Genomic DNA, 24,542 nt, shown 5'->3' with positions numbered 1-24,542 from the left:
TATTAAAGATCGGCATCCACTTTAACATTAAGGTCTGTGATAGTTGACTTCTCATACTGGGTCAGGTAACCTAGCTCAATGAGGTGAGTCTCATCTGTGTCACTAATAACCATGACCTCAGTCTTACCCTCGTTGATGTCATGTTTTGAGGCAGTTTCCTGACCCACATGCAGAATCACACGAGACACAGGTTAAAGCAAAGAAGGTTTACAGAGAAATTGACTAAAGGAGTCAAATCCACCAAGGTCAGCTCGGTATCAGAGTCCGCTCCGGGTATTTCTACAGAGGGAAGAGGTGAGTTAAGAGTCCATAAGGGGGGCAGGCGCAGAAATGACATGAGGGGAGACTTGCTTTGCCGTAGCTGGTAAGAGCGGGGGAGGGAGTTAGGATACAGTGTTGTTGGAAATGGTCCAGGGTCCAAGAGTGATTTCCAGTAAGGTTGCTTTCTTGGAGGTTGGCAACACACTGGAGAGCGGGCAGGCAGGTAAGAAGACTGAGGACATGCAACACTGCAACGGCAGCACACAAGCCTCCTTTCAACCGATCTGTAGGCAATGAACAATCATCAAAATGGGTCTGAACCACAGGAACAAACAATCTTGAGACAAAGACCAAAAAATGCAGAAATTCACACTGAAACCACTACTAGCACTCGAGAACTGGCTGGGAATACCATCATAGATAATCATCCAGCAAAGACGGACGATCCTGCAGCTCCTTTAAGCCCCAGTCAGCCTGATCAGGAGATTTGCTCCAGGTGTGCAAGATCCAGAGCTGATGGGACTCTCCAGCCGAGATCTTCTCTAAAAACAGGAACTCTCACTCACACAAGGATCCAAACCTTCCAGAATCCTAACAATTGAACTTTAAGAAATTGAGGGCCATCCAAGCCTAAAAGTCTTCAAGACATTTTAGCAACAAGTGAGTAGATTTTCCATATTTGTTCCTTAATGGAATATACATTTGGCTGTCATCAGCATAACAATGGAAACAAAACAATGTTTTCTCATTATGGAGCCAAGCAGAAGCAGATAATGGGGAAAAAAAGAAGCCTCAAAACTGAGCCCTGTGACACCCCACATAACAAAGGAGCAGAAGGTGACATATGATCGCCAAAGAAAACACAGAAAGTTTGGTTTTCTGAATATGAGCTTAACTGTGCCAAATGCGAGAGTAAAAATGTATGGTCTACTGTAGGAAAAGCAGTAGTTAAGTTCAAAAGAACAACAATCACGCTGTCTTTACAACCTGTAACTAGAAAAATATAATTAAAAACCCTTAAAAGAGCCGATCCGAGGCTGTGCAACGTTTTATAACCAGATTGGAAAACCTTCAAATATCGTGCTCTTCCAAAATGGCTCAGTTGATCATAAAATACCTTCTCAATAATTTTAGAAATGAAGGGTAGCTTAGAAATTGGCCTACAGTCAGAAATGAATTGTGGGATCAAGAGCAGGTTTTTTAAGTGAGGGTTGAACAACAGCGTGTTTTAAAATTGTAGGAACTACAACTGAAGACACACTGCCAATAACAATAGCAAGAACAGAGAGGCCCCAGTTGGGAAGGATTTTCATTCAATGAAGAAGTAGGAAGGAAGAAAGGCAGGAAGCCTTTAAAATATAACCATGTATAAAGATACATGACAGAGACAGAAACATAAAAATAAGCTGAAAGACAGACCGCTACAGGAGATCCTTCCATCACCATTATCATTCAACTCCTTGAAGAACCCCGCATGATGTTAGTTACACCAGTATTTTGAACTGAATTTAAAAAGAGACAGAAAGATGGATAAATAGGAGAGAGGAGAGGGAAGATGGCTGCTTGTATAAAGCTGTATTCTTCGATGTAAATGGAAAGCTAAGTGGGAAAAAAAATTCTTGTAACTGCCCAAAGTTCCATCCCTATAGGGATGCTATTGTGCTATTAGCTGTATTATAGATGGATATTGACAATTTTAGCCTCTATTATGTACTTATGTGAAGAGACATGATTATATACTCTGTATTTCTTTAGGATGCAGGACGGATTGCTGTTGCTTTATTTAAAAGGAGTTTCTGTTTTTGCTTTGTATGCACTTAGCTGCAGTCAGTCTCCTTTGTGAAGGGCAGTTAAAACCAGATACTGATATCTGTGCCTGGAGTACAATTAGATGCACACTCAAAGGGAAACATCCTGAAAGGATGGAGCTTAGAGTATAAGAAAAGATGGAAACTGTTGTTTTTTGCAACACACTGTTCTAAAGGCAGCTGAGCTGTGGCACTGGGGGTAAAAAGATTCTCTGTATTATTCACATTGTGTTGTTGCATTTATTTGGCCTAATAAATATTGTTAATCTTAACCTTCTTTCTCTTTTTGCTTTATTTGGAGAACTGGTCCTTCTCTAATAAAGAAACCGGGGCAATAGCCTCGTATTTCTTTTTCTCGTATTCTTCTGATCTAAACGAAATGCCTCTTAGAAGTAGGTTTTAAAAACCAACATTTTATAAAAATATAACACTCACTGACAGATGTTTCTAGAAACTTTTGCTGCCTCTTTGCTGGTTGAGCAGGAGGCTTCACTTCCTCAGCTTCTAGGCCTGACTCGGTATCAAAGATGTACTGTCGTACCATTGTGTTTCTATTTGCGGCCATGTTCACGAGTATAAAAAAAGAGTTCAATATAAAAAGTGCGAGTGTAAACATAGAACTGGAGCGAGGGCGTGGCCAGCTACTGATTATTCAATAACACATACGTTTTTTTCTTCAGCTATACCCTTCTCAGATTATTTCCAGAAAATAGACAGAGCTCCCTAAAAACAGCTCATTCTGAAAGGAGCTCAAATAAGTGAAACTGGAGATGTGAAATCTCATAATTTGAGAATGATTTGTGCAAAAAATAAAATAAAAACAATAAATGTGTTTTGGTATAGCCTGTGAACCTTTCCTAAATGTTTGAAAGGAAGCATAATAGGTCACCCCTAAGACATTAAAAAAAGTCATTAACATGTAAGTTATAATAACTACTTGTGAATATAGTTTTATTAATTATGATGAAATTGAAAACAAGTGGGTAAATGGTTCTATTATGATTAGTATCTTTCATATCGTTAAAATATATTTTATCAAATAATATCTAAAACTTTTATTATGTATAGGTTTCATTCGTGGATATGAAAAGTTGGATTTTTTTGGTATAGGAATGTACTATTATTGTATGTAATATACATCTAATCGAGAGATTTGTATGTATAGCTGGGACAGGATGGGGGTAATTATTAATATACTAAGAAGGTGGAGGAACAAATAAATATTACTTTTACCCACTCATGATATCTCTGACAAAAATACTTTGTAAACTTTGTAATCACTCATTGTTAATACTCATATCTTCAATTAAAATGTATTCAGTCATTTAGCTATTTCCACACAGCTATTAATCTTGCCATATTTCAGACTTTCTTCTGCCTGGGTAATAAAGCTGGAAACGTAAGCAAGTTATAATCACATATCGTTTTCGGAGATTAAACTATTGTGTGCATTTTAAAAATGTTTTTATTGCATTATATTTCTTATTTTATATACAATTCATGGGTTTCGCTTGTTTAAACGTGTGAGCCTCGTGTGCACCATAACGGCGAAACCCCCCAGAAAGACCTTAGAACAGAGGACGGGGTCGTTTTGGCGTTTTATTTTGAAGGCCTGAACCGCTGACTTCCGGTGCTGAAACGCGTCGCCGCAGCCCGCAAGTGTTGCACAAACACGGGTAGGATTGAGCAAGTTTGGGAGGAAAAGGGGGCAGAAACCGGGACAAGCAGGGTCGCGCTGGTCCAGCAGGCAGGGAGGACCGTGCTGGCGGAGCGACGGGCCGGGAGGCGTCGCTTGTGCCCTGGGTGCCGTTAAACGGAGACTGTGCCGCCGCCGTCCGTCCGTCCGTCCGCAGCAGCATCGCGCCTTTGTGTAAAAAAAAAAAAAAAAAAAATCAGAGTGTAATGAGTCGCTAGCTGTGTGTCCCTGAGCGCACCACCCATGCTTCAGCTGGCCGCTGATGAGACGCCAGTCCCGCGGTCTGAACCATGCCGTTCTCCGTCCATCCGGTCTCCATGAGCGGATCCTGACCTAGTCCAGTCCGGCTGGCTGCAGCGTGAGCAGGAAGTCCCCGAGCACAAGGCCCGTCCACCCCGTCCGTCCGTCCGAGGACCCAAACAAACAGCGGCGCTCGGTCGTTAATCATCCAGCATATCTGCCGGTGGACGGTTCTCCAGCATGGCGAGCCTGCGTCAGAGGAAAGGCAGCAGGGGCAAGGAGGCGTCTCCGGCTGCCGAGGGCCAGTCCCAGCAGTCCAACTGTTGCACCCATCACCATCCAGACAAGGTCCTGCAGGGTGAGTGAGGGAGGGAGGGATGGGTCCTCCCGGGACACCGTAGACTCTACGGTCAAAGTCTCTACCTTAGGGGGCTTTGGCCCAATCAGCATTCGTGCTTTTCTAGGACCTGTGGCTCACTGCTGTGCACCGCTGCAGGTGTTCAACAAGCTCTGCACTGGTGGCAAAATGACTGCAGCTTGCTCCTAAGTTGAGGCTGAAGCTTTCACAGAGAACATCGTGATGAGTATCGTTCTTAGCAGCAGTCGAAGCCCCTTTAAATCTGAATGATTAAATCTGGGTTCTTGTGAAGTAAACGTCTTAAGCCGTTAAAGCTGTTAGCGGTGAGTTAAGATGCATATGATCACGAAACACGGCAGCGGCTCAGCTTATGGAACGCATTCGTGTCTTCTGCCTTCTTCACAGAAAAACTTGCAAAATACAACCCGTAATATCCAGAGCTCATAAAAATAATGTAGAAACACTACATAAAAGAAACCTAAATTATTGAAACCATGTTTTGATCTAAGAAAAATATGCAATGTTAAAAAAACTAAAGAGAAACCAGAAACTAAAAGTAGCAGCAGAAAAATCTTATTTTCATGTCCCTGCAGGCGACTGGTCATGGGGGGCTATAATCTGGACGTCGGTGGGTTGGTCCGTCTCTGTTGGCCTCGGCCTTCTCTGCTCCATCTACGTGGCCACGCTACATGAGAACGACCTGTGGTTCTCCAACATCAAGGTAAAGACTTTAGCTCCCATGTGATCCTCCTGTCCTCTTCACTCCCACCTTCTGTGTGTCCGCACCGACTGAGCAGGGGCGGGCTCAGGTTTCAGCACAGCCTCGCAGTCTGCAAGCGAAAGTCTGGTTGCAACTTGCATGTTCTTCTGGAACCAATCAGAGGCTGGGAAGCCGTTTGGTTTGTCGAAATTGGAAAAGCACATGTGTAAATGCTGAAACATTGCCCTGAGAGATTGCTTTCGTGGAGCAGGAAGACGGCGCACATTGTTTCACGCTGACTCCGCTCAGGCTTACCGGGACGCTGGTTACAGCAGAGCCACTTGTTTTCCTGCTGCAACACATGGGATGGTTGAGGAGAGAAAGACCAGCAGGGCAGGCGGCTAGTCTGATTGGTCAAGTGTTTGTATGTGTAAGTTAATACTACACTAGTGCTTTCACACATTAATTAGCGTAGAAAAAGGAACGCTGTGTACGGGTTGATGTCAGAGACGAGGGATGCTGTGATGGTCTACATCAGTGGTTCCTAAATGTTTTCTGCTGCCCCCCCTTTGGACAACGAACAACTTTCAGACCCTCCCAGCCCTAAAAAATGTAACGTCGCTGTCATTCTGAATATTACCCAGAATCCCTTTGAAAGTTATACCGTATATATGGGTTCGGTTCTAACATATAACTGTATAATATTAACACCAATATAAACACCTTTAAGATCGACTCGTACCTGAAGGCAGCTTTTAGCTAGCTGTGAACCTCACATGGCAAAAACCAAATCAAGCCATTAATATTACAGACGAACTGCAGTTAGGTTAAGTTTTGTCCTTTTTTCAGGAGTTCATTAATAGCATTCGTTATACCACTGATGGCAGGCACAGACCAAACAGCCGGGGCTGCGACCCCCTGCCATACCTTATACACAAAAAGAACAAGAAGAAGAAATACACACCAAAGACTCAAAGGGATTTTCAGGATTTCTCCAGCAAACCTCTGGCCTGTGAGGAGTTCTTGCAGAGTGTCATTGCATCTGGACTCATTCAGTTCATCTACTTATGGCTGTATTTACGACACAAACATGAGGAGGTTGTTAAAACTTACTTTACAGACTTGCCTTCTTGTCTTGAGTAACATGTCTGTGTCGTGTTTCATTCACGCGCTCCTCGTATCCTGTGTTCTCGTTCAAATGCCTAGGAAACGCATCCTGAACACCTCAGTGGGTAATGGGATGATGGGTTTTCCATGCCCGGCGCAGGACGGATTGTTGAACCAGTTAAATGACCAAATGGAGGCTTTATTCCTCTGGGATAACGTTTGCGCTGTGTTCTACAGCCGCGCTGCCAATTATGAGGTCATTTTTAATGGCCCTTGTTGCGCTGCCGAAAAACATTGTTTTAGGCTGAGTCAAAGCAATAAGATCTGATTTCACAGTCCGCTTCAAAGGCAGAAGCAAAACAGGGAAATGAGAACTCCTGCTGTGCGTTTTCTCATTTTGTAAGACAGTAATTGTCATTTGTTTTGGTGGCTACAGACGCTGGTGAAAGATGTGTGAAAAGCCTAAAAATAAATCCATCTTTTAATGCGGGAGCATAATCCCAAACGAAAGGTTTTACAAAAGTGTGTCTTATAATTTGAGCAAATTTGATTCAGTTGGGGTTCAGTGATGAGATATCCCTGCTCGATGTGAGTCCACTAATTTCAACTCAGTCAACTCAGAAGAGTTTGAACAAAAGTTGTGAAGAAGAAGTGCGGTTTACCTCTCAGTCGAGCTGAAGTTTTAAAAAAATAATTTCAAAAGTTTTTCTCCTCACAGAACAGATGTCAGGTGCTCTCTAGCATGTCGCCATTCTTCCGCTTTCTACTACTATGTTCACAAAGCCAATCTTTTTGCCCATATCGGACCCATATCCGTCTTTTGTGAATGACCCAATTCCAATTTCTTTATCCGGGAAAAAAAAAAAAATCTGATTTGTGCCACTTCCGTATGTGGTACTAATTCAGATATGTATCGGATATTTTTCAAAGTGTCCTCAGTCTGAACGGCCATGTCGCATTTTATCCTTCTTTGACGTCACTCTCCTGTCTCTCACTTCACATCCACACACAGTAGAAGAAGTTAGCGCTCCATAAAAGACCGTTGTTAATAGCTGTGTTGATTTCTTTTTACATTACTTCGTCTTGCTAGGATGTGGTCTGAATATTGTCGACTCCCATTGCTCAACAGCTTTCTAATAATAAGAAGGAGAGATGCTGGCTGCTATCCGTGTATTTATTTATTTTTTTAGTTTTTTTTAAATGAAACTTTATTGAACACTTCTAGAGACGATTCACCGTTACGTCTGTGAACAGTGCGCAGCTTTGTGACGTGTCCTTCTGTTATCTGCACATGCGGGTCGCTTTGCGGTCTTGAACCATTCAGATGGAAGTATAATGGCGGTCATATTTAATTGTAATATGACCGCCAGTATACATCCATCAGATTTTTTTGCCACCCCCAAAAAAATCTGATTTCGGCATAAAATTGACATTGAACATCAACACCTGCAGTGTGAACGTAGCCTAATAGACCAGTGGAGACGTAGTGCTCCCATGTCTCTTGAAAGAGACACGGGAGCACTACTCGAAGCACTTCAGTCCCTTTTGATGCATAAGAGCAGAGGTTCTGCTCTGAAGCTCCTCATCCTATCCCTGAGGTTGAGTCCAGCCACCTATGGACGGAACAAGGTTGTTGAACCCTACTGTCCAGGATCTAAATCTTTCAGTGTTGATACTTATCTCATGGCCATCGGCTAGGTAGAAATGTTGAATAGCCAGCGCCAGTGGCGTAAGAGTTGGGGAGTTTGTCCTGTATCTGGTGGGTTGATGGTTCGATCCCCTGCTCCAACTGTCTCAGTCGTTGTGTCCTTGGGCAAGACACTTCACCTGCATTGCCTGCTGCCGGTGGTCAGAGGTCCTGGAGGTGCCACCAAGTGATACTTGGATGAATATAGAGAGCAAACAGAGAATTACAGAACAGACCTGCTCTCTTTCAACTGCTGGATTGAAATTTTAATGGAAAACACAAGTAAATATTAGTCACAGCTTATGTGATTTTTATTCACATAGGGCCAATATAATACACAGCAGGGGTCTTCCTAGAGGGCCGGTTCCCTGAAACTTTAAGATGTGTCCCTGGTCCCACACACTTCAATCAAATGGCTGAATTACCTCCTCAGCATGGAGTCGAGTTCTCCAGAGTCCTGCTAATGGCTTGATTGTTTGACTCGGGTGTGTTGATGCAGAGAAACGTAAAAGTTGCAGGACGCCGGGCCCTTGAGGACTGGAGTAGAAGATCCTAGATATACAGCAATAACATACAGTATAAAACCTATAAACTAAACTATAACAAAGCAACAAAATAACTTCTAAACGTAACTTGGACCTAAAAAGATAAAGAACTGTAAAGCTAATAAACCTACATTCTTCGTTCTACATTCTCTATGACAAACCTCTGCAGACTGTTTTCTGCCACACCGTCTATAATCGCATCACTCTCCAGAATTTTATCATATTCATCTTAAGTAGAAAGCAGAAATATTTGAAAGTGTTGCTGTCTTTTTCTGGAGGCATTTCTTTTCTTTTTTTTATCTCAAATTTTCAGCGTCAGCACCACTCATCTCTCTGTTAAATGCGAGGGGCAAACTGGGAGGGCAGTGGCTTTTCGATTCAAGACTGCTGAGTTATAAACGCCACAGAGGGTAAATGCCCAAGGTCCCAGTCCGCCAAAATGTGCCAAATCATGGAGTTCATGGAGTGCCAAATCTGGCACTCCATGAACTTGCTATGCCATCTTGTCCATGAACACCACAAACAGGATCAGGGCACGAGGGGTAGATCTGGTGGATTCCGTTTGGCACTGGGAGCAAGTTTGATTTTGTGCCAAGAATGGGGGTACAGCTTATGCTTTGGGTATAAGTTACATGAATCGGTAAACCCCCAACAACCAGTCCGGAGCCCTCATGATCTCCAGCCAAGTCCAACCCTGGGGCCCTGCCACCAGGAAGCTTTTTCACTACTCTAGCAGCTTGTGACTTCTAAGTCCTCAGACTCTGCCTCATCCAATTCAAATTACTTTTATTTATATAGTGAATTCATAACACATGATCTCAAGGCACTTTACAAAGTCAGTTCAACCAAATACTTCAGACACATCCAGACTATTCGTTATTATTGAATGAAAATCAATATTTAAGTGTGCAAAAAAAGCACTCAGTACCCAATATGTTTTTTGGCAAGTTAATGATAAAGTTTTATTTGAGAAATGTAAAGAAATTCCTCAGCTTTTCTATTTTTTTCAACTCAGCACGTTTGACACTGTCATGATTTGTTGAGATGAACCCAAATACACACGGAGCTTAGTTTTGTGAGTTTTTATTGAAGAGAGATGAGTTGTGGAGGATGAGAACCAGAGTCTGTTACAGGGCTGAAGCAGGTGGTAGATGAGTACAGGAGACAAAGGATTGGAGAGAGCTGGAGGACCGGAGAACGCTGGAGAACTATGGGTGCTGCACTGTAGAGACTTGAAGCCTTTAGAGCAGGTGAGAGAGTTCTTCGAGCACTAGGGCAGTAGACGGGCCAGCAGCACAGCAGTGACAGAGTTCTTGGAATGCAGGGACTGCAGTAGGACCAGCAGCGCAGCAGAGAGAGTTCTTTTAGGCGCAGACAGGCACAGACGTAGGAACCTCTGTCATAGCCTCGTGAGACCATCCTGATCTCGCGAGCTTTCAAGGTTTCACTCGCAGATCAGTCTGGCTACTCTCCGTTAAAGAAAATTTGGAGCCGTTCACCAAACGAACGTCCAATCAGCGTTGGCTTTGAGGCGGGTTGAGGTGTGACGCAACGGGAAGCGCGTCAGTTCAGTCTAAAGAACATGGCGGCTTCAGCCGATGAAACTAGCGTTAGCGTGGCTATCGAGCAAGTTTTATCGGAATTACAGAGTATTTCTTTGCTGAGCTAACGAGCCTTTACCTGCAGCAGCAAGAGTAGCTTGGCTTGTGGTTGTGTTTTCGTCATCGCTCTGTTACGAGCGACGACGAAGCATGTTGACGATTACGTCATATGCTTCGTTGATCTGATTGGTTTATTTGGCCCGTCTATCACCAACATAGGCCAATCAGCTAACCAGTATTTTCGCCCCTTCCCAAAATTACTTTAACGGAAGGTTTCCAGATGGATATGCGAAGCAAATCTATCTGGCGGCGTCAGGTTACCTCTGTCAGGCAGACATAGGAAAATCCTCTGACCGGCAGATATAGGAAAATCTCTTCCGGCAGACGTAGGAAACTCTGGCTAGCAGGCGTGGGAAGGTTGAAGACGGACCGATGAGGAAGAGCTGACTGAGGAGGGTTTAAGTAGTGAGGCTTGCAGGTGGAAACATTCCAGGATGATTAGTAGCTGAACAGGTGTAGATGATTAGGTAGAGTGGAGTCAGAGCTGGGCGCGAGAAAGAAGGTGCTGGAAAATGCTCAGGGTGCAGCAGGCAACAACTGCACCCTGACAGACACGTCTATCCTCTTCTCCTCTGGTGAACCCTATGCTTGCCTTTTCAGTTATTTAAATTAGTAGATGGCTCTAAATTCATAAATGGGTTGTTTTAATTTGGATAGAGGAGTTCATTTTCATCAAAGCCTATTAAGCTAATGCGTATGCATTAGCAAGAAACTGGGCTGAAGACTTCAGCACCGTAACAAGTTTATTTGGCTCTTTGTTGTATGAAACGTTTTCTGGTCAACTGAATTAAAATCAGTTGCTGAATAAGGAAAACTTTCAGTCAACAAAAAGAAGCACAGCCGTACATATGCATTCTAATTTTTAGTTGTGTTTTATATCTTTATTAGATGTTAGCCTAGCTGAGTGGGTGACAAAAAGGGGGTCCTGCAATGTTCCTATTTTACTTGCTTGAATGCAGTCAGGTTAAAAAGCAGGTTGACTTTTCTGCATGACATCATTAAGCTGTTTATCAAATGTGGAAGAAAATTACTAAAAAAAAAAAAAAAGAAACAGGCCAGACATCAGAGCAATCTCTTCGGAGAAACCAGTCTTGCTTTGTACAGAGCTGTAATCATAAATGTCACCTAAAAATTTACTGGACGATAAAAAAAGTCTTAGTTAAATCTTGTCTGAGGAAGATTTAACCTTCTCAGAGTACAGAACCACCCACACAGTGGTAAAAGTGGATTGTTTTTAGATCAGATTTACAGATGTTTGTTAAATAGATATTATTATTATTATTATTATTATTATTATTATTATTATTATTATTATTATTATTATTAATGGGTTGGTCATGGTTTATAGCATAGCTTTTGGTAAAGCTCATTGACATTTCCCCGACCGCAGCAATTAAGTCTCTATTTCTTTTTCAGTTTAGAGCAACATATGGTAGCTTCAAGTTCAAATGTTTCAAAAGGGATTTACACACATTTTTTTCCAAAGCAGATTTTGTGCACATTAAAAACCCTTACAATGTAAAAGAAACCTAAACAATTTGTGAAAAAATAGCTTTATTGAAAAAGTTGAAAAGTTTTTGAATCAAGTGACTGACTACTGGCTCTGTCTGGGCCCAGCAGGGCCTGGAGGGGGGGTGGGGTTCCCTTGGGCCTCTCTTTGCCCATGGCTGAATGCGTTCTGGCATAGGTGGCTCCCGGCGAAGCCAACGAGCTTGTCGCCACAGCTCCCAGGGAGGTTTCCTGGCGCTCCTCTCCTCTCTTCCCTGGGATGACGGAGGCAGCTATCCCTGTGTTTGTCCCTCTTGGGTACCTTTGCTCTGGGGGTTCTTTTTCCCCGGTGTCTGTCTTGGCACTCTGGGGGGCAGGTCTTTGGCTCCTCACGACCACTACTGAGAATTTTTCTTATGGATAAAACACCTACTGGTCCTTGGATCCAGTTGCTTACAGATTCACTTCTATACAGAAAACCCTAGTTAGCTTTAGCTGTCAATTTATCTCATATTAAATAATACTCTGTACTTTTCAGTGATGTTATCAAAGTGTTGGTTGTTTTTACCTGTAATACTTTATCGGTTTGTTTTGCTGTTATTTTTATATCTCTCTTTGCAGGTGTAGAAGCAGACTCAGAGGCTGTTATATTGTTCTCTTCTTTTCCTCTCTATTTTTGTCACCGTTTCTCCATTTTTAGCATTTTGTTTCATCATTTTCTCTTCCTTTTTCCCCCTCTTCTGCCTTCCTGTTTTTGTGTCCGTGAAACGTTAAATTATCCCACAATAAAATCCACTAAAGCTTTATGCGTAAAATAAATCAAGCGCTGCACTTTGGTGAAAGCAATAAGGCTCCACCTGTGAAAGTAAAATGTGTTGGGCTCTCTTTGGCATTAAGACGACAATTCTTAGCGCTTCACTGCCAGACAGGACACGTACATTTTTTTTTAAAATAAAAAATTTAAATAAGAAATGTCCTACTCTGAGGTCAGAATTTCCACCTGAGGACAAATGGAAAGCGCCATAATAACAGCTAGCGTTAGCTTATGATGTCCATAATAACAGCTAGCGTTAGCTTATGATGTCCAGGAGGTTTACTGCCCCACTACTGCAGAGACGGGAGCTTTACTAGCTTTTTTAAGTTGCTCTAAAACATTGTAGTGTTAGCCTAGCATGTAGCATTGTAGGCTTATAGGGGAAGTTTCTCCGAACGCTTTTGTGTTTATCTTGTCTATAAAGAGAGTCGCATGTTTACTTCTGACTGTAGCCTTCTCCTCTTGCTAGCAAAGTTTAAAACTTCCAGCAAATGGTCACTTAAAGCTGCTGGGAGCGGAGGGCTGAGTCTGTTATTGCAGCACTGCAGCCAGAAGAAGTGAGACAATTTGGGCAAACGCGAATGAGTCATTTTATATTGATTCCGACACAAATTAGTACCTTTTGAGTAATTCAGTCTTTTAGTAACGATTACAACCCCTGGCATTAGTGGAATTACCAGTCTTGGAGGATGTTCGTTCAGTTGTTCAATTTTCTCAAAAAATAAAAAAAGCAGATCACTGACATGACACAAAACTACCATCATTTTAAGAGGCAATTCTCTTAAAAGAACTCAAGAAAAAAGCATTGTGGTAGTCAGTAACACTTTTTTAGCTCAAGCAGAGGGAAAAATTATGGAATCACTCTGGAAATGTTCATTCCCAAAACTAACAGCTGATTAGATCTGCTTTTTTTTTTTATCCATCCAAACATGTATAACTTGCTGCATATGTAACCAAGATGTTACAGTCACAATTTATTGTGTTTATTTTCTTCTTTTAGCAAAGGTAAGAAGTTTTATACGTAGACATCTGTTTTTTTACTCAGGCGGGATTAATTTTTTGGGCATTTAAATCTAATTTACTCAGGCCCACAATGATTTACTCTCAAATTTTCACAGCCACGTTCTCCTCCACAACCTTTATGTTAGCTGATAACAAAATTAGCAGTTTAGGCATTGTACAAGTTGAGAAAAGTATGCTTTTTTTTTTTGGAAAATAGACCCTCAGGCTTAAGAGGTTTAAATATACAAAGACAGTGGCAGCAGCCCACAGATGTCATTTTTGTGGATAATCATCCAGTGTCTGTCTAAACTGAGTGATGCGTTAATCAGCAGAACCTCCATCTCAGCAACTTTGTTTGTATTTAAGGTACTGAATGCTTTTGTCAGAGCAGGGGTTCCCAAAGTAGTGGTTGAGACCCCCCCGGGGGGGTAATGAGACTCTGTGTGGGGTTTGTGAAATGATTCAAATGACGATCCAATATATCCACACAGTTGTTTGCACAGTCGTTTCAAAGTCCTGTAATAATAATTTGATGCATCAAACACAAAAACTCTTTTTTTTTGAAGTTGGTAAAGTATAACTTTACAACATGCTCAAGAAGACACAGAAGGAAAACAGCACTTTTTTTGTAATTTTTTTCCCATAAAATGACTACTTTAGTCTCACAACTTTCTAGCTTTATTCTCGTAATTTCCAAAAAGAAAAAATATGCCCCCACACCCCACCAAAGGGGGCCGGTCTCTGGTGCTGTTATTTTAAGGGTTGCAGGCTGAGAAGTTGGGGAACAGTTCGGGGAGCGACACCTGACTCAGTTGTATTTTGGGGAACACATACCGTATTCAGATTGCTTAGGGGAACACTGCAGTCTATAAGGCTGCTCAATGCCTGCTGCATGCTGTGAGAATCCACACGGCTTGTGATCCACTCATATGACGTGAATGGACAAAGCGATGCGTTTGTTGCCATGTTATGGTGTGACTGCGGTGTAGAAAAGCTGCTGCGTAGCTGAAGGGGTTACTTCTTTTAACAAGATGCCATCCCTTATGCAGTGTGATGCTGAGCTCATCCTGGACACCGCTGATTATCAGCAGGGCTGTTGAGCAGACTTGCAGCCCTGTTGGCTCCGTTTGTCCTCTTGAATTCATCAGGTGTGAGCTCATGTCCATGTGGACTCCAGGGCCCTGCAGGGCTTTATTTCCAGAACGCGCTCATAGCTTCACACCAGCGACCGAGCCACAAATTCTCCGACAAACGTTCCCCACGTTTTCCAACCGATGTTCCAACACGTTCCCCTCACTGCTCTCCCACCCTCGTCTCATCTTCTCCCGTGCCTGTATGCGTGTGTGTTTTTATAGACAAGAGGTCAGCAGTAGTCCCCCCCCCCCCCCCCCCCCCCCCCCCACCGACTGCTGCAGTTGTCTACAGTCTGTCCTGTTGTTCACACACGTGCTGCGGCTCCGTCCTTCTGTTTTCTGCTTTCTGCTTTAAGGAGCTGCTTAAAGACGACTTTTTATTTGAACCTCAACAAGTTGGCGGGACGTTTTTACGCTTGAGGGAGGACGCGGGCGGTTCCGGTGGCGAATTAACCCCTCCGTGGATCCTTCAAGCATCACATCAGAGAAAGAAGTTATTGAAAATTCATCAAGAGGACACGCCGACAGAGAGAAATGAAGGGGAGAGAAGTTAACTGGCTCCCGCGCGGAACGCACTCCTCTGAACTGGTTCGCTGGGCTTATTCTCTTTGACCTCAATATAAACTTGGGATTATCCGTATTTCTTATATAGTTTATAGTGAAAAGCCAGCGCTTGTTTTTTATCCTCGGGTAAACTCGAAAGAGGATTGGGAGGGAAACCAGCTCCGCATCTCCTCTGAGAAAGCTTTTGCATATTTCCTCTGGCAGAGAACTTGAAGCGATTTAAAAGCCTGTCTTTAAATTATTTGGAGCGACTTCAAGCAAAGGAAGAACACGCCGCATTGGTATTTATCCCTGTAATGGATCACCTCTGTGGGGGAACCCAGGAGCATTCTGTTTATGTACCTGTGCTCAGCACATCAAAGGGGTCAAGAATCTGTAGATGATCTCCGTTTTTCTCGTGCGATGGCGTCTCGGAGGCGAGTGAAGGCGAAGCGGGCAGAGAGCAGTTTGGGGATTTCACCCCACGCACCCGCCGAGGGGACATGCAGCAGCAACAGGAGGACGGAGCCAGCGAGGGGCAGAGGAGTTGCCTCTCCGCTCGGACGATCCGCTTCTTTTTCCGGTTCAGGCATTCTACCGCGGTGGCCTTGGCAACAGCGCGTTACCATGGCAGCGGGGCTGTTTCTAGCAGGGCTGCTGGCCGCGGCTCAGGCCTGGTGTGTCAACGCCATACACGAGAATCTGCTCTGGTTCTCCCAGCTCACGGTAGGAGTCACTGCCGGACCTCCAGAAAAAGACTCTGGTTGAAAATGAAATGAGCTGGTGTGTTTAATCTGCAGCGATCAGGGGTCGCCAGGGTTCAGTCGGTGATAAAGTGCACGCACAAAGCAATCACACCTCTCAGCTGTCCAATCTCAGGTCCCAGCAGGAGGTCCCGCTCTTTCTTTCTCACTTGTGAGTTGACCCATCGGGGCAGCGGGGGCCCACTCAGAGCCATTGTTGCCTTGCTGTCAGAAAGTTGTGGGTTCCACTCCAGCGTCCTTCCCCTGCTACATGTTAGTGGGCAGGACACTTAAACTCAAGTTGCCTACCAATGTGGCTGGGTGAAAAATGCAAAGTTCTTTGACCATGAATGGAACGGCTCATTAACCATCATCAAGTATCATTGTCTCAGAATCAGGTTTGCTGTTTTGTGTCGGTGACATGTTATAATGTGGAAATAAGCCCTTAATGATTTTCTGCCACGTATTTATGTTTAACCAAAACACAGGTATAGATGAACAGGTTTAAATCATCATATATAATATTCTCAAGAGTTTAAACAAAGATATATATTGAAAAAATAATGGAAATCAATCACAAATTGAGCATGGATCTTTCTTAAGTATGCTCATCCCTACCACATATGGAAAAAGGACCTTATGGAAAGACAAAACCTGCTTCGCTGGATCAATGTGATGTCAGGAGGGGTTTTAATTACTTATTTTTTTATTAACAATCACAAAAACAGTGTTGCCTAATCGTAGCCGTGCGTTGGAGCAGATGGCGTCGCTGTTCAAGCAGGTAGGGCAGCAGAAGAAGAACTAACAGGAAGTACAAATTCAAACTTCCCTTTGTACAGTTTGCAGTAGGTTTTACGGTGTGCCTGTTGCTGTGATAAATACCCAGGTATACCTTAACTCCATATTACCAGCCAGCCCTGGAGCAGAGGGCGGTAGCTATTTCTGGTGTTTGAAAGGGGCTGTGTTTCAGCTGTTGAGAAATTTAGTTTTGGCTCTTTTCCACAGCACTGTAGTCTGTTATAGAGCCATTACTGCAACTGGTGGACCACCTGTCAGGTCTTTGATATGCGATGACCTTTGTGCGCTCAAACAGAAAGGCAAAAATTCATATTTTAATCTGAAGTCATTAGATTTAGGAAATCCTGGTTTCCTAAACCAGGATTTCCACTAGCATGGGGCGCGTCTCTGGCAGAATATTTTGAGACTGAGTGGTATTTCTTCTGTTCTTAGAGTCTGATCTTTAAAGATTCAAAATAAGGAGCGCAAAATTGGAAAAGAAATTGCGCGTGCAATAAATGGCCGTGTGGTGGAGGATCTACAAATACTGCGTCTGCAATGATGAGGTTCTAGCAGTGGAGTTGGAGGTAATAATCATAATAATTATTTGAAAAAAATAACAATGATGATAATAATCATATAGGGACCAGTTTTGGTCCGTGAGGCAAAGATACTTTTAAGACTAATCTTAAAACTTTCCTTTTTGACAAAGCTTCTAGTCAGAGTGGCTCATGTTACCCTGAGCTATCTCTATAGTTATGCTGCTATAGGCTTAGGCTGCTGGAGGACATCAGGGTCTATTTCTCTTCCTCTGCTGAGTTCTCCTACTGTTCTCCAATTTGCATTGTTTGTTTTTATTTAAACTTTTAACTTTATTTTCTCTGTCATTTTTTTCTTCATAGTAGGTGCATCTGGTCTGGCATTCTGTTAGCTGTGACATCATCCAGAGAAGACAGATCATCTCTCATTACCATATAACATAGAAAGGATTCCTGGATCAATGTGTGCTGCTGTGCTTTTTGTGTCTCTGCTCTGTCTTCTCTAACCCCCAGTGGGTCGAGGCAGATGACCGTTCACACCGAGCCTGGTTCTGCTGGAGGTTTTCCACCCTGTTAAAGGGGAGTTTTTCTTTCCACTGTCGCTTCATGCTTGCTCAGTATGAGGGATTGCTGTAAAGCCATCGACAATGTGAAATTTAATTGAACTGAACTGAATTGAATGATGAATGTCATTTATAGTGCACTTTCAGTGTCTCAAAGTGCAATAAACAGAAGTAAAAAGGAATAACAAAGTTAAGTTTAAAAGATTAAATATCAATCATAAAACCTGGAAAAGCTGTTGTCCGCTGCAGGTGAACAAATCTGTTCACCTGCAGACAGACTCTCTGTCCTTCTTCTGTCATTACCCTTTCTGACCACAATGACTGCAGAGAGTTTGCACCTGACTTTCAAACCTGCTAGAAGCAAAAACTGCGTTCGCCATCAGTCTCAGATTTCCTAAAGCGCTTTGCAGGTGGTCAGTATTTACATTTACGTATCCCCCTCCCATCAATCTGTGAGGTTTGGTCATCAGCATGTGATCTGTCTATTATTGAAGGCACACACTCACAAAAATAAGTTTGCACCCAAACTGCTTTGATCCTGGTGTTAAGATCAGCCTTGCTGACCAGTTTACACACATTTTTCTACACCCAGACCTTTTGGAGATTAGGTCCATAATGTTTAGTATTTGCAAACTGGACTCATTGGTTCAAACTAAGACGAACCTTTTGAATGTGGACTGTTTCATTTAAGGCTTTGCATTGTGGGACAGGTCATGTGAAAATCTCCCCGTTCTTGACTTAGCTGTCAATACAATTCCGTTTGGTGTTATTTGTGATGATATTTTGAGGCACGTTTTTCAAGTCTTTGTCTAATGTCTTCCTCATAAAAATCCTAAATAAGCGCCGGGCGATAAATCTTAGGTTGGGTCTTTTGCTTTTTTTCCTTCAAAAGCAAGTTGTCCTTTGATACTTTACCGTCTTAAATAGCTTGTTAGCCCACTGGTGGGATGGAGAGCCTAAAAAGTGTGGTCCATTCACCTAAAGCCACAAGCCGACGAGGAGAAGTGGCCAGGAGGCCCGGGGTAACTCTGGGTTGGCCTTTCTCTGGATTCTTTCTTCTACTGTGGGATCTCTTGATACGATGACAAAGAGTACATTTAGTATTCATCTGAATGTTTATTTATTTCATGGTGGATTTTGAAACTTAATAACATTTTAAACTGAAATCAGCACGGCTCCAGGCTTCCCCTCACTCATTTACTCCCTTGATCTGCTGATACATTGAACGGAAAGCTATTCTGTTCCCATTACAGGCTCTTTATGCTTTTTTTGAGCCCGAGTTATTGCTGGAAAATACCAGAAACCACATGGTAGTAATACTCTGAAATATGGCTTGCTTTTTAACAGGCTCTGGATTACACGAAGCCTTGGACTGTGAACATCTTTAGATAGACGGCACTGCTGGAAACCAGTGTGACAGGCTCCTGCTCAATGATAAAACCCATTTTAATAAGAAGAGAATGGGTGCTGTTGTCAGACTTTCACTTTTAATCAAACACAGAGTGAAAAGATTTGCAAACTGAGTGGAAGAGATAAACAGTTGATATAATACTGCCGGGCGTCCTGAGCGCCGTCCCCCGTCCCGCTGCGGTGGAACAGTAATCACGCTCGGCAGGCAGGGGTTCTCCTGGGACGGCTGCGTTACCTCTCTGATTGTTACCTCTGAGGATTGCCGCTTTGCTTCTGTCCTCGCTGGTTCCGTCTCGTCTCGCCAGCGAATCTGTTTTCCACATCACACAGAACAAAAGAGCTTAGATGTCTGTCAGCACACTGGCCCTTCTGCTTTCAGGAAGTGGAGCGGGAGATCTCCTTTCGGACAGAATGTGGACTCTACTACTCGTACTACAAACAAATGCTGCAGGCGCCGTCCATACAGGAAGGTATGCTCCATCCTACCTCAGCGCTAGAACATCATGCTCTTTGCCATCTACCACAGGGCTCTTCATCCTCCCCTTCATGTCAATTCACTGTGACAAACTGTAAAACCCACTTTAGTGTTTTCTATCTGATCTCTCGTCACCTGTTCAGCTCTGTCCGCCCGTCTCTGCTACTCTCTTTATCTGTTTTCCATTTCCTCATCTCTCTGCTGGTCCTCTTGTTGAAATTCCACTAATATTAACCCCTCTGGCTTGGTGCGGTGGTCCCGGCTACAGAAGTTAAACGCTGACGAGAGTGCCCTGATTATTTTGTTTCTGATTAACTTTTATTCTATTCGAGCTTCTGCTCTAATAGCTTAGCATTTTGGTCTGACCCATGTATTCTCTGCGATCGCCAAGCGCTGGTTCATTTAGACAACACAGGAAAATGAAAATAAAGCAAAAGACTGCCTAATGTAGCGTTAGGTGGAGGCTGTGTCCAGCAAGATTACAAGCTTCACTTCCTCTTCCTGTGGGAAATAGTTGTTTTTGTGGGGTTTTTTATGTAGTAAGCAGTTGTTTTGCAGCAGTTTTGTTAAATTACAGCAGTAAAACAAACTGGCAGAGCTTTGCTTTGACACTTAGCAACGCCACTGAACATGTAGCGCGCCCACTAAATATAAAATAAAATATCACTGTCAGATTTCTCCTTTTGTTTTGCCATTTAACTGCAAATTATTATTATTATTATTATTATTATTATTATTATTATTAAACCAGCTTTATATTTTATGCCAAGTCCCATAAGCCTTGCCCTGACCCAGGACTGATCAAAATTATGCCTGCGTTACAAGCCAATAAACACATAACCACAGCCAGGGGGCGCTGTCAGCTGAACAATGCTCAGGTCTAACCCTCTCGAGGAGGGTTCAGGGCGTAGTATTGGTGGATTAACTTCAGTCTGTTCTCTGTTGGGCCTGTCAGGGGATGTCGAGGTGTAAATAAAATCTGGTAGATGATGGAACTTAAGGATGAAATTAATAGGAGCTTAAAAAAACATTCAGTTTTTACCTGTAGGTTGAAGGGAGTCACGTCGGGTCAGCAGCTGATAAAAGTGACCCAGACCACTTCTGAAGATCACGCCGTATTGAAATCCAGAATATTTAAAACCATTTTTCATTTCATCTGTGGGAAAAAAAGGTATCTGTTGCTTTTATTTTTGTATACAGTTAACATTAACTAGCTGAGTAGACCACAAACAGATCTGCAGGCGGCAGCGTCAGTAATCCATCTGGACAGAGGGACAGAGTCTGGGGACGGGACTGGTGCAGGAGGACTGGTGCAGGAGGACTGGTGCAGGAGGACTGGTGCAGGAGGACTGGTGCAGGAGGACTCAGCCACCTGTCGGAGGTTTGAGACGGAGGAGGGACGCATGGCACCACCTGCCGCTCATTGAGGCGAATAACGTTACATACTTTCTAGTCACCTGACGTTTGCTGTAAAGCCAGAATAAGTGCCTTTAGACGTCACTGGTTGCTTTACAGGCAGGTCACCAGATGGGGCCAGAATGTTGCCCGTGTCCCTGAGCTGGCGACACTGGATCAGCCTGTGAGAGAGGCAGAACCGTGCATCAGCTGGGGGACGTTTCAAATTAAGAGCACCGTGGGATGTTCCAGACTAATAGTGTAACAAGGATGATGCTTTTTGATGATGGTGCTGTTTTCGATCCCTTGGAGCCAGAATTGAAAGTGAATGATGAATTTGATTACCTGCACACCCCCGCCATTTTCCAGTTTTCAGGAAGTCATCCTAAAAACTGTGAGAAGTAGTGAGGTTTTAGTTACCTTCTCTACATCCCTAGTGACAGATTTGACTGATGGGTGACACATGACATGTCAAACACCAATCATCAGGTCTGCTTATGTGTCTGCAAAAAAAAAAAAAAAAGGTAAAAGTCACTTAAAAGATTTATGTGTCACCTATATATATATCACCACAGAAAATGCAAGTTTTTAACTCTTAAAGGAGATGCTGTCAAGTTGAACTCCTCCTGGCCAGCAGGTGGGGCACTCGCACTGGCTGGCTTTCATCCCAACATTCGGTTGTACTGTTTGCCAGCCGGTTGCCAGGTCCTTTGGTTAGCATTAGCAGACATTTAACTTATCTGTTCAGGAGGAAAGCAGCATCCACCTGTTGGCTTCTTCGCTTCTTCGCTTCTTCAAGTCAGCACCAATGCTCAAAAGCTCGACTGACGTTCACCCTTGTTTTGCTTTTTAGAAATGAGGAATTTTACGCAGAGACAAAGCCATTTCTCAGTGCTATCTGCAGGGCTACTACTCAGGTCACTTCAACCTGCTACCCCTATTGGTCCTTTCATGTCGATGTTGGAACCAGAAGTAAATATTTATATATTTTGGACCCGTCAAAATTCATACAACAAATTTTCTTAAACCATATATTTATTTTTCATCTTCAGTGGTGCAGAATAAATTAATAATTTTATTCTGCACCACTCTAGACCATGACTCACCAACAGGGTGCCTGTGGGCACCAGGTAGCCCCCAAGTACCACCTGTGGTGCCCTTGGGCCTGTTTAAAAAATAACAGCACTCACCAGTGAGCTGCATCTAAAATAGTATTTTACTGTATTGTGTTTCCTTTTTAATCACACCTGCATTTCTACATATTTAAAAATTGCAAAAGCATGAAAAGTGTTAATTTTTCCGTAACGTTAAGGTGAGCTCTGACTCTTCTAGTTCTAAGGTCAGTACTGGCTGACCTTAGTATGACACAGTACCAATCAAGTAGCTCTCAGTTTCAACAGGGTTGGTGACCCCTGCTCTAGACATTCTGTGGCTGTATTATTTTTGAAAAAAATTATCGTTTTGATTAGAAAGTTGTAGCTATGACCTTTAAACCTCCAGTGCAGTAAAACGGCACACGACTCACTTTACTGGAACATCTGCGTCGCAAGAAGGCGAACAAACTCAGCTATTTATGCTCTGGTGGCTCCAATCAGCCCCAAACTAAACTTTATAGCCCAGAGACCCCCAGGTAATAACTCTGCTGCTTGCATGAAGCCAGATCAGGGTGATGGCTCTTCCATCAGTGTATTCCAGACTGCTAAACTAATGAAAGTAGGTGTCCCAGACCACCTCTGAATGTCCTCCATCCATCCTTTATTTGGTACCATCAACGAATGAACCGGTCGCCCTGGATGGATATTAGCACCGGTACTGGATGTGTGTGTCTTCCCAGGGCTGTCAGAGCTGATCCATGATAACCTGACGGAATCCAGGAGGACCATTAATCTCCTACAGCGGATGAATATCTACCAGGAGGTGTTTCTCAGTATTCTCTACAGGCTGCTGCCCCTGCAGGTAACGCACCACCCACCCTACAGCTCACTTAGAGTAATACGTGTCGCTTTTTTTTTTTTACTTTTCATTTTGAGCCATCAGTTTGAAAAACTTTGTGAGAAATTTGTCACAGATTTACATTTTTTCCCCAACTTTTTTGGGTGTTAACAATCAAAGTTGCTGTTTTAGGCAGCACTGTCCCTGTTGTAGGGCTGAATGTCAGGGAGGGGAAAATATCACAGCAAACGTTGAAGTTTCAACAGTTTTCCTAACTGCCCAGCTCCTCTGCTGTCATTGTTGCCCAGTAGGAGTCCTTATTCACAGAGCAACAGCTAATGAGTCACTTCTTTTGTCTGTGTCTGTCTGTGTGTGTCTGTCTGTGTGTCTGTGTCTGTCTGTGTGTGTGTGGGGGGTGCAGGCGTATCTGGAGCCCGTGTATTTCTACATTTACACAGTGTTCTCGCTCCAAGCCGTGTACGTGATTGCTCTGTACCTCACAGCGTGGCTCCTGTCTGGTTCCTGGCTCGCTGGTACACTAACTGGAGTCTGGTACATTCTCAATAGGTGAGTAATGACAAGGTTCTGCATGATGCTGTGGATGTGGAAGACAGAGGAGAAGGCAGGCCTTTGAGTTTGCACAGATTACAGATGCTGTGCTTGTTCTCACTACTCTCCACAACCGTCGCAAGAAGGAGCTAGAAATAGAAATGAAATGTGGGAAACTTTATAAAGTGACTTGTATTAATGCATTACTTCAGATTTTGTCCTATTACAACCCCAGCCTTGGATGTTTTAATGGATTTTCTTGTGACTGGCCAACACAAAGTAGTGTATAATTATGATGTGGATGTAAAAAAATAAAAGCGTACATGGTTTTTCAATTCTTCTATAAACATCTGAAAGACATGTCATGTATTTGTATTCAGACTCCCTGACACATTTGGGGAGGATTTCTCTGGCAGCTTGACACACCTAGATACAGACACTTCTTTGTAAAATAGCCCAAGCTCAGCTGGATTGGATGGAGAACATCTGTGAAGAGTAGTTTTCAAGTCTTCCTGCAGATATTTAGTTGGATTTTTGTCTGGACCTTCACTGGCCATTCTAACAGGGATATGCTTTGATCCAAACCATTCTGGCTGTACGTTGAGAATTGTTGTCCTGCTAGAAGGTCTTTTCTCCTGGGATTGGCCTGTTTTTAGCTAAGGCCTAGTTTATGCTTGACCCGTCCGCGAGACGAGGTCCGCTCGGCCAGAAGCTTATGACCAATCTGTTCAACCCCTCGCCTGTGGTGACGCTGCACCAAAAACACAGAAGGAAAGAGGTTGATAAGTAACACAGCAATTCAACAACATTTTATTTATATAGAGGATTCACAACACATGCCATCTCAAGGCACTTTACAAAGTCAAATTCAATCAAATCATACAGACTGGTCAACGTTTCCCATCTAAAGAAATCCTGGAGGTTGCATCGAGTCTTGGCAAGCAGCATTTACTCTTCATGAAAGAGCGTAGAGCCACAGGGACAGTCGTTTGCATTGGCTTTACAGCAATCTCTCATACTGAGCAAGCATGGAGTGACAGTGGAGAGGAAAACTCCCCTTTAACAGGGAGGAGAACCTCCAGCAGAACCAGGCTCAGTATGAACGGTCATCTGCCT

General features: G+C 43.2%; 1 protein-coding gene across 1 annotated transcript in view; it reads left to right on the top strand.

Moving 5' to 3' along the window:
- The window catches only part of dpy19l3 (dpy-19 like C-mannosyltransferase 3), a gene marked incomplete in the record, with an annotated part of 97,487 nt that overhangs the window by 18,444 nt on the left and 54,501 nt on the right, over window positions 1-24,542 (top strand). Inside the window, 5 exon segments of the mRNA XM_012861642.3 lie at window positions 3,966-4,363; window positions 4,957-5,084; window positions 19,455-19,545; window positions 22,780-22,901; window positions 23,299-23,444. Coding sequence (XP_012717096.2) covers window positions 4,246-4,363; window positions 4,957-5,084; window positions 19,455-19,545; window positions 22,780-22,901; window positions 23,299-23,444 — 605 coding nt within the window.

This window comes from Fundulus heteroclitus, chromosome 4, assembly GCF_011125445.2.
Source record: "Fundulus heteroclitus isolate FHET01 chromosome 4, MU-UCD_Fhet_4.1, whole genome shotgun sequence".
Taxonomy (NCBI): Eukaryota; Metazoa; Chordata; class Actinopteri; order Cyprinodontiformes; family Fundulidae; genus Fundulus; species Fundulus heteroclitus.
The sequence above is the reverse complement of the archived record's forward strand: the minus strand, read 5'-3'. Positions and strand labels throughout refer to the sequence as shown.